The sequence below is a fragment of the Gossypium hirsutum genome, chromosome A12 (assembly GCF_007990345.1).
Source record: "Gossypium hirsutum isolate 1008001.06 chromosome A12, Gossypium_hirsutum_v2.1, whole genome shotgun sequence".
In the NCBI taxonomy this organism is placed as follows: domain Eukaryota; kingdom Viridiplantae; phylum Streptophyta; class Magnoliopsida; order Malvales; family Malvaceae; genus Gossypium; species Gossypium hirsutum.
The window spans coordinates 99,881,035-99,891,233 of record NC_053435.1 but is presented as its reverse complement, the minus strand read 5'-3'; the positions used below and the strand labels follow the sequence as shown (position 1 = coordinate 99,891,233).

At 35.0% G+C, this 10,199-nt stretch overlaps 3 protein-coding genes across 5 annotated transcripts; 2 read left to right on the top strand and 1 right to left on the bottom strand.

The window, feature by feature from the left end:
* The first annotated feature begins 931 nt into the window (after positions 1–931).
* On the top strand, positions 932–3,898 carry LOC107944317 (nuclear transcription factor Y subunit C-1). Its single transcript, XM_016878144.2, has 2 exons — positions 932–1,961; positions 3,543–3,898. The coding sequence occupies exons 1-2, from the start codon at positions 1,240–1,242 to the stop codon at positions 3,544–3,546; spliced, it is 726 nt and encodes a 241-aa protein (XP_016733633.2). The 5' UTR covers positions 932–1,239; the 3' UTR covers positions 3,547–3,898.
* A 1,407-nt stretch (positions 3,899–5,305) lies between these two features.
* Positions 5,306–7,314, top strand: LOC107944320 (protein transport protein Sec61 subunit gamma-1). Of its 3 annotated transcripts, XM_041083288.1 has the most exons (4): positions 5,306–5,520; positions 5,634–5,749; positions 6,977–6,992; positions 7,092–7,314. In XM_041083288.1, the coding sequence occupies exons 1-2, from the start codon at positions 5,427–5,429 to the stop codon at positions 5,747–5,749; spliced, it is 210 nt and encodes a 69-aa protein (XP_040939222.1). In that variant the 5' UTR covers positions 5,306–5,426; the 3' UTR covers positions 6,977–6,992; positions 7,092–7,314. The 3 variants fall into 3 exon arrangements, with proteins under 3 accessions (XP_040939222.1, XP_016733636.1, XP_016733635.1); XM_016878147.2 differs by lacking the exon at positions 6,977–6,992 and having other exon boundaries at positions 7,101–7,314; XM_016878146.2 differs by lacking the exon at positions 6,977–6,992.
* Positions 7,315–8,163: 849 nt separating this feature from the next.
* Positions 8,164–9,947, bottom strand: LOC107944319 (uncharacterized). Its single transcript, XM_016878145.2, has 3 exons — positions 9,514–9,947; positions 9,331–9,423; positions 8,164–9,214 (listed from the first exon to the last, which is right to left on the bottom strand). Exons 1-3 carry the CDS (start codon positions 9,559–9,561, stop codon positions 8,273–8,275), a joined length of 1,083 nt encoding a protein of 360 aa, XP_016733634.1. The 5' UTR covers positions 9,562–9,947; the 3' UTR covers positions 8,164–8,272.
* Positions 9,948–10,199: the final 252 nt, after the last annotated feature.

Here is a 10,199-nt window from a genome sequence, read left to right as displayed (position 1 = left end):
AGGAGTTCTATGGGCTTTGAAGTTTTGGAAAAGGTTCTTTGAATCTCCGATGTTCGTTCTTCAAAGCTGGCTTTCCTTTTCAGTTGGCTATAATGGTTTTTCGAAGGAGAAAGGAAAGGTTTGGCTGGTAGTTTGTAGGTTTCTTTTAGGGATTGTTGTGTTTTTCTTTTTTAGTTTTAGCGTTCTATGTACTTTTGCTTTTCCTGTTTTGTGTGGCTGTTCCTGTCTCGGTTGTCCTTTCATTTGCTTTTGTCGGTTTATTTTGCCAGTTTTTTAAGACCAATCCCTTCTTTTAATGAATGCCAGTTTTGTGAAGAAAAAAAAAATAATTTTAAATTGATAGTAGAATATTTAATTATAGAATTTAATAGTTTATTGAATCAATATCTTTAATTCTATTCATTGATGATTATTTTTATTTATTAAAATATGATCAATAGATTCTTTTTCAGGTAAAATTCAAATATTTTATTAAAATATTATTTTAATTAATATAATTTTACTTTAATAAATTATAATTATTATGTTTCCTTATATAAAATAACTATAATTTTACTTAAAATTTTAGACATTATATTATTATAGATAACTAATTTAATAAAAAAAAATTTTACGAGTATGACTATTGCTATTATAAGTCAAAAGCTATCATGAAAAGTTAAAATAAAATATAAAAATTAATTTTCTCAAAAACTTAATTATTATAACGAAATATTATTACAATAAATGAGGAGCAATCGCATGATATCGATATTATTATACATTTTCGAATTGAGCCCGGTGGTATTAGTTTACTGCTAATCCAATTAATCAATTTATTAGTTGACTGTGTTTTTAAAAATTACCATTTTTATCAATAACCACCAAAAAAAATTTCTCTACTTTCATATATATATTTGTTTAATATAAACTTATCATTTAAAATAAATAACCAAGAAAATAAAATAAAAGCAATTAAATCAAAGAACTTATTCAGTTATTCTCTTTCTTTTTTTTAATCTGAATTACTATTTAATAATTAAAATTTATTTATTTAAAATTAATATATAAATATTAATAAAATTCTTACTCTTAATATTAAGCACATAAAAGAATTTAAATTAAAAAAAAACTCAATCACCTGCAAATGGCTGTAGTTTAATCTAGCTGATCCTTAAAAATACCACCACTACCAGCATCGCCATCTACCACCCTATCCCTTTGATCAAGCTGATCCATCTGCCGTTGATTCTTCATCCAATGGACGGCAACAAGCAAGCCCAGTCCTCCTCTTACCCTCCTCAGCCTCCCACTACTTCTATTACGCCTCCTCCTCCTTCCTCCTCCGCCGCCATCGCCGCCACTCCGCCTGCTCCTTTTCATCACCTCCTCCAGCAGCAGCAGCAACAGCTCCAAATGTTCTGGTCTTACCAGCGCCAAGAAATTGAGCAAGTCAACGACTTCAAGAACCATCAGCTCCCTCTTGCTCGCATCAAGAAGATCATGAAAGCCGACGAAGATGTCCGTATGATCTCCGCTGAAGCCCCTATTCTCTTCGCCAAAGCCTGTGAGCTTTTCATTCTGGAGCTTACCATCCGTTCCTGGCTTCACGCCGAGGAGAACAAGCGACGGACGCTTCAGAAAAACGACATCGCGGCGGCTATTACTAGGAACGACATTTTCGATTTCTTGGTGGATATTGTGCCCAGGGACGAGATCAAGGATGAGGCTGGTCTGGGTGGGATGGTGGGTACCACTGCCAGTGGGGTGCCATATTTTTATCCTCCCATGGGTCAGCCTGCTGGCGCTCCTGCTGGACCTGGCGGGATGATGATTGGAAGGCCCGCCGTCGATCCAACCGGTGGTATTTATGCTCAGCCTCCTTCTCAGGCTTGGCAGAGTGTTTGGCAGACGGCGGGGGCTGACGGTGGGTCGTATGCCAGTGGAGGTAGCGGCGGTCAGGGGAATCTTGACGGTCAAGGGTATGTAGACAACTATTGTTTTTATTCCATTCAAAGTTTAGGTTTTTTTCTTGAACTCTTTATCAGTTTGTAGAATAAGGAACATTTGCTACAACTTGTCTGAGATTCTTGCCTCTTTTATAGGGTTCTCAACTTATGATAACTAAATATCTCCAATGCTTTGAACTTTGGTTCAAGATGGAGTTGCTTCCATATGTCTAGTATGATCATTGTAGTTGAGTATACGTCTCGATGTCTGGTCTGCATTTTTTTATATTTCTTGATCAGTTGTTATGTTTCGCTTGCCAAGAACTGGTTATTGACATCGGTGTTTCTGCTTGATGGTTATAGTATGAAGATCCTATTTGGTGGGTTGAAGTTGCTTACAGGTCAAATTACAATCTTTTGTCATCGATATTGAGACGAACTTAGCTTTACAACAATTGAAATGATGCTAGGCAGTGATGGTAGTGATGATATGCTTACAAGTAATTTGAGCAGGCTTCGTTTCTGTAGATGCTTTAGGTAGTTTTGTACAATGAAACATAATTGGTTTTTATTCAGTAGCTCTGGAGATGGTTGCCATATAGGAAAGCTTGAAAAGAACAAGCAGAACCTGCTTAGAATGAGAAGCTATGTTGGTCGCATCGCTAAACTATTTGGTTAAGACTTAAGAAAGCTTGACAATAGAAAAAGGAGAGTTCATTTAGAACAAGTAGCCGTGGGCATTTCTTGACAAATTATAGACAACATCAAATATCGTTATGACAAGAACAAAAATGGATACACACCGTCTTGAACTTGTTGGTCAACAGAAAGGGTATATAAGCAAGAAAAGCGAAGAATGTGTGGGGTTGGGTGGGAATGGGGCACATGTATTAGTCATTCATGAATGTTGGTTGGTTTTTGGTGGGTTCATCAACTAACTATGCTTGTGTTTGTCGTATTGTTGCTTGTCCTGATAGTCTTAGTGATCGGGATATGTATAGTTAATCTCTTTGGCATGTTTGTTTTTATCCCTTTTTCATTCTTTGCACTTGCATTTTATGCCGTGCTGTCTGACATTTCTTTTAATTATTGAATTGTTTTTTAATTATCATTTTTGCATGTTAAGAATGCCTGTTTTGTTTATTACCTTTTGATTACGTAAAAGCATTCTCGTTTCATCTGTGTTAAAATCTCTTTGTCTGCATGGTGCTTTTCTTGGATCTTTATCTTCAAGTTAGTGCATTTTACACCTTTATGTAGACCCATTCAACGGCCAGGCCTTGGACATGAGTTTTCCGAGTTCTGGTTGACCCGATTTAGTATTTATTATCATTGATCTCGAATACTGTTAAGTGAGGATTTTGCTAGTGTTTAAGCCACTTTGGAAGGATGTTTTCTTGTTGTGTATCTAAAAATGGCAAATCCAGGTTTTTGGAAGTGCATTTCTCTGCCGTTATATTTCCATTCAAGCGTCAATTGCCGTGTTGTCTATTAAAAGAAAGAGGATTGGTTTATCAAATTATTCTTTCTCTTTTGCTTTCCAAGCCGTTCATTTACCATTGTCACGTACCAGCCGTCATCTAAACTCTTGCATAATTTTGTTGTTTTCTGCAGCTAAGCAATTCATTGGTCCGATATGGTTGCTCGATGGCATGGCAAATGGCGTGATGCACTGGGGTAATCCACTAGGAATTTTGGTTGCTTATGATTTATGAATATGGACCTGTCTGCCATTGTTTGTGGAAGACTACCTTTTAAATGTGATTTATTTAGAAACATCTCAAAGACACTTAACTCATTTGATGTGCAGCAAAACAAATAGCTTTTGCTGCTATGACTTTGCCTAATCAAAAGATCTTCCTAATGTTGTGCAGTTTTTGGGTTTAATTATCCCCTTTTGTTGTGTTCTAAAGGATTCTCTGTATCTTATATATTTTCTTATGAATGAACACCCTAAAATTTCAAGTCCATTACATTTGGTGAATGACTCTTGGTTGCTCTGATATTTCGTTCTTGTCAAAGTACTTATTTTCGACATCCATATCCGACATGCCCATCCTTCAAATGCATGGAAAAGTATGAAAAAACTTGAACATACCTCTGATAGCATACCTATACTTGACAGTAATATAGTTGAAGAACTTTCTTTTTCTCTTCATATTTTTTTCATTGTAAGGATTGAGATTCATTTATGTCTATATAAATTTCATTATCATGATTACTTTCTACTAGTTTCCCGTCAGATAATAGGCATTTATGTTACCCAAATTTGAGAAGTGTTGGATGTAGCCATGTGGAACATGAGCATATTCAATTTTTGAAAATATTTCAGTATATTTTAGAGGATTACCTTAGTATGCCCATATTAAATGTGTTATTTAAAAATAATAATAAAATCAGATAGCTGAAATATGTGGTGTTTTTTTTTCCCTTATTTTTAATTTCTATTTTTTTTAAAATTTGAAATGCCACTCATCACCTAACCTATAGTTGTTAAATTAGACCAATCCAACTAGTTTGAAAAAAATTATTAAAAAAAAAGAATCAGTTAAATTGGTTTTAGTCAATTTAATCGATTCATATCGGTTTTTAATTTAATCGGTGATTCTTTGGTTGGTTCGTAGTTCGATTTGGTTCAAACAACATTGTATGTATATATTATTTTCATAATCTTATATGATAAATATATTATTACATATATAATATTTTTGTGTATGCATAATACTAATGAAAAAGTAATATTATTTTAATTAATAGATTTAATTATTGTCAGATTATATTTTTAAAATTGAAAAAAATATAAATATTAAAAATAATCAATTTGAATAACAATAACCAAATCTACAACTTTGGCATGGTATAAGATTAAAAATTGATCTTAAATTTATTTGAAAGGAAACGGTAAAGAAACCCAAAAACACACTTAAAAAAGAAAAGGAAAAAAGAAACCTAACAATTTGAATTAATTCTGGTGAAACTAAAAAACGTGGAAATTAAAAGGAATTATTTCTATAAATATAATGCCATACGTGAATCACACATTACTTTATAATGTTACGTCACTTATCGTAACAGCTTAGGGTGAGGGCAAAATGATTTCATACGTATTAAATTGAGAAAAAGAAAATCACAAGTACCATTTGAGAAATGTAGTATAGTTTAATGGGCAAATCGCTATTTAACCCAAATTAAACGCACTAAAAGGTAAAGATATTGAAAATGTGAACAATGTAATGGGCCTAAAATCTAGGCCCAATTCCAGTCCAAAAATAAGGAAAGGTTGTCTAAGCCCGCCGAAAGTGGCGGCCCATAGGTACACGTACGTACTGCCGAAAATGGCTTCCAAATTTGACTAAAAAAGTCTACTCTCCCACGACGTTTTATAAACTTTGCATTTACACTAGCCCTCCTCTCAAATCGTCTTTGTCTCATATTCGAAATCTTCGAAATCTCTCTCTAACATCTTAACATACGATTTTGGTTGTGTGGGAGAGAGAGATGGACGCCCTTGACAACGTGGTAGATCCTTTGAGAGACTTCGCCAAGGACAGCGTCCGCCTCGTCAAGCGTTGCCACAAGCCTGATCGTAAAGGTATTCCCCCCATTTCTTCTTCCCGTCTCGGCTTTGCCTCCTTTTGTTTTACACTTGGATCTGTTGGAATTTTTGGGTTTTCTTTTTTTGAATGTTTATTGTTTCGTATGCAGAGTTCACGAAGGTGGCTTTCCGTACAGCGATCGGTTTCGTAGTGATGGGATTCGTCGGATTCTTCGTCAAGCTCATCTTTATTCCTATTAACAACATCATCGTTGGCTCCGCTTAGGTAATTTACTTTATCTGCTCGTCCTTGCGTATTATGCATGCAAGTTTCAATTCCAAAAAATGGATTTCATTTCTTTACTTTTGGATGAATCTCAATTTTAGGATTTTATTGTGTTTATGGAAAAGGGAATTTAGTCAATCTGCAAAAGTTGATCAAATTTCGAAGCAATAGCCTTTTCCAAACAATTTATTGGTTTTTTAAAGCCTAACCCATTAGATTTAAGTGATACGTTATCAACACCTTTATAATTTTAAAATATGTAATAGGCTTATTCATTCCCGACTAGACCATTGATGGGTCTGTTCAAATACCATGTGTTTTGTTCCATGTGCTTGCAAAACTAGCAACTTCATTCCATCTTTGATAAACTACCATTTGACCTGACTCTTGGTTGGACTTGAGGATTAATACTATTTCTAAATTCTAATTTCATCAATCTTTTTATTACTTTATTTATCTTTGTTGATCTGTTCACACACACACACACACACACACATTTGCAAAACTAGCATAGTACGTATTTGATCTGTATTAGTGAGTCCTTTCTAGTTTCTATGGATAAAAAAAAAGTATCTCTTTTGGTAGAATAAAGTAATTTATATAGGGACAATCCTTCTGAGATCTAGTTGGTGTTTTTCGTTACTTTTGCCCAATTTAACATAGTTGGAGCTGTGATTGTTATTTATCATTTTCGGCCCTTGTGATATCATAGTTTACTTCTAATGTTTTAGGCTTTTAACTTAATGAGGCGTAGATGTTTTTGTGGCTTAGCATAGCTTGTTTCTTGAGTGACTAAACATAAATACTATCCATGTCATTGATATGTTTTCTTTACATGGACGCCTAATACCTTTCTTATTATAGTACTTCTTCTTACAAAAGAATAGTAGTATATCAGCTGTGGTCTAATGCTTGGCGTATTTTAGTTCTTAGACATTCATGAGGTTCAATCTAAATCTCTGTGTTCGGGTACCATCTGTCTTTGGTTTTCTTTTTCTTTACACGCACACACACACACACACACACACATGTAACCTTTCTTAATGTTGTACGTCCTCTTGTAAAACAAAAAGTAGTGTCACAACATCAGTTTGAATTTATAGTATATGTGCTGTGTTTCAATACTTGTTTATAAGCGGTGATCAATTTTAAATCTTTATGTTTTGGTTTCTGGTACCATCTATGTCAAACACACTTTTGCTACGTTTCCTCTTACAAAACAAGAAGTAGTAACACAACATCTGTAAGTAATTATATTACATATGCTGTGTTTTGCTACTTGGTTCTTTTTCTAGTTAGACATTCGTGTCGAAATCTTCACTTATTTTTGCTTTTGGTATAGGAATTGCAGGCTCGTAGAAATTGGTGGGGGATATGACCAGTTGGCGTAGTTGCAGATTCTCATAGAAAATGAATGTTAGAATGCAGCAGTTGGGGGCCAACTGCTGTCCCTCTTTCCTTTTCATTTTACATTTTATTAGTTGAACCAAATAGTCTTGAATCTAAACTAAACTCTCTTGGAATTTCTTTGAGCACTTTGTAATAGATTATGGTTAATTTTTGCATCGACTTTTGTCGTCTTCTTTTTTTTTTGTGCAATTCTTATTAACCTTTAACTATACTGCACTCATTTGCTGTCATTCACATGATTTCTTTTAAGAAACCATAGTAAGATGAATACCTTTTTGATATTTTACCGAAAACTCAAGGTAATTAAGGTTTTTCTTTAATTTCCAAAATGGGGAAAATGAAAGATTTTGTAAATTTGAAGTTGGCTTTTGACATATTTAGCCGAAGACTCGAGTGAATGTGAAAACCCATGATGAAATTTCTTGTATTGCAGCCATTCCAGGGTCAAACTCTCGACGTAATTTTTCATTTTGTATTGGCATTAATCGCTTCTTTTCAAAGTATAATCCAGTCAAAGCTTAAGATTCACTTTTAATTTGAACCCTTCCATATTCGCTTCAAGTTCGAGGCTCGAAGCTCTATTAGAAACTGCCTAATCAAGTTTAACATTAGATAAAAATTGGATTGCTTAATTTATTCATTTGTGTTGTTTTGTCTAATACAGAAATTGAGTTTGCTGTTTCGGACTTCTGATTTGATTTTCAGTTCAAGCTGAAATTTTGTAATGGTAATAGATTAAGCTCAATATTAGGATATTCGGAGTTGGGTTCTCTTGATAGCTTGACAATGATTCAAGCAAATATCTGAAGTTGACTCTCTTCATGGATTGAATTCAACTTAACAATAATGGAATAAAATTTAATTTCTTTTGCTTGAGAGCATAGCTGTCTCATTTACGTTGCACAAGAAAAGCTAATTATTGAGAATGAAAATGAACCAGCAGAAGTTGCTGCAATTCTGATTGAATTTCATGTATGGGAAGCATTCATTTGACAGTTTCTTCCTGTTCAAAACTCGTTTTATTTGTTCCAACATCCAAAATGTATGTAGCAATAAATATTAAAATAACTCAAACATATGAAATAACGTATTCATATCAGCTAATCCCAAGTTTCACTCACTCATCTGAGATGAAGATGTTGTAGTATCAAACGATTTCTTCCTCACCAACAGGCAAGTTATCCTTGCTGGTTGAGCATGCGTATTCTCCAGACTACAAAGCACGAAATCAGGCCGATGAAGCGCGAGGTTCAACCGATCTTGTCCGACAACTAAACCAGTTGCATCGAGCAGAACATGCCATGAATTCCTATGAGCTTCCGAAATCCAATGCATAGAGTAACGCATCCCATTAACATCAGCTGGATACGAGAACAATCCCTTTGGACTATGCTTACATTTTTTCCTGAAATACTGACTAAGTTGTGACCCTTTGATTCTCAAATCCAACCATGATTCGGGTGCCAATATCACTTTTGATTCCTTGTAACTCGCAAATTCCCTTACATAATCAAGTTCTTCACCAATGATGCTCATATAGAAGTTACCTTTAAAAAAAGGGTAGCTTTCTCCTACTAACATCATTGCATCCTTGTAGTTTGGTGTGAAGAGAACCAGGTAGTCATCGTCCGGCAATCCGCAGTGTTTCAGAACTTTGTTTCGAGCTTGGATTTCCGGGATCGAAATGAAACTTCCTGGGAAAGACGATTTCTTCGTGAGGATATCGAGCAATCTTGATGGCTCCAATTGAATCCTGTCCAGGTCCGGATGATTGCTTCCGAAGAAAGGTGAGGAGGATTCTCTTGAATTACCTCTTGGTGATTTCTTTTTATCATCAATTGCAGCCTCCGAGGACACTTCATTGATGCATAGACTAGAAAGGTCTATATTTTCTAGCTCAACTTGACCTGCATACTGTGGATATTTTGCCAGCACATATTGCTCAACATAGTCCCTTTCGGTCGGTGTGATCGGTCCCGACCATCTGAGATCAAGACCATGAAGTGTCGATATTGCCTCGGCTACAATATGCGCCGGAATCACGGTATGTGCTTTCTGTTTTTCATCATATGCAACAATCAAAACTTAGTTAAATAGTGAAAAGAATTGCAGATACTTGGTAACAAAGACTAAAATATAAATGGATGATGAACATAGTACATACAGTTTACCTTAACAACCATGCTGCTTGGTCTGCTACTTTGTATAGGTGATTTTGGCATGGATACAAAAGGGGATTCTTTGATTTCACTTTCCATTATTCCCTAATTTTTGTTTGTCAAAATACTTTGAATGAGAATCTTTGGATTCAAGCTTTCGTTTTAGAAAACTTTGGAGGATAATAATAGCTTTACCTTAGATTCTCCATGTGAAAACACCTGATTTTTGTTCTTACACCCCATGGAAAGTTGTCTTTTCTCCACTCTTAACAGTATTCAGTGATTTGTCTTTGAAAAACCAAAAACTGGTATTGAAGAACAAAGCTGGGAAATTTTCAAGAAACGAACCAATCAAATGAAGGAAGATAGGGAACAATGGGAATATGAGGGGCGGGGGGGGGGGGGAAGGATGGAACTTTGAAAAGAATACCGAGTCAAACTAGAACATTTCTTGCTCCATTTGAGAGTCTAAACCTTAAGGTTAATAAGAAATTTGTGATGACAGTGACAAAAGCAATGCTTGATAACAGGAAACTCTTAAAGGGTTAAAAACCGCTACGGTACTCTTTCATTTTATTCTTTGATCCTAACAGGTGGTGTGAAATAGTTGGGACTTGGGAGCTTAGGACAGGGTTCAAGTTTTTTACCTTAAATCAACAGTACAATGGATTAAACAGGAGTTTGAATTCTGATATGACAGCAAACCATGAAATGAATTCAATTATAGAGGAAACGTCAGCTAAGGAATTTTAAATTGTTGATAGATAGTGACCATTTCCAGGTATTAATTTTTTGGTGGGAAAGGAATCTTGAGGCTGGTATGACCAGGTTTGGAGTCAACCTTTTAGAACTCACTTCCTTAGCAAGCGAAGCAATCACCT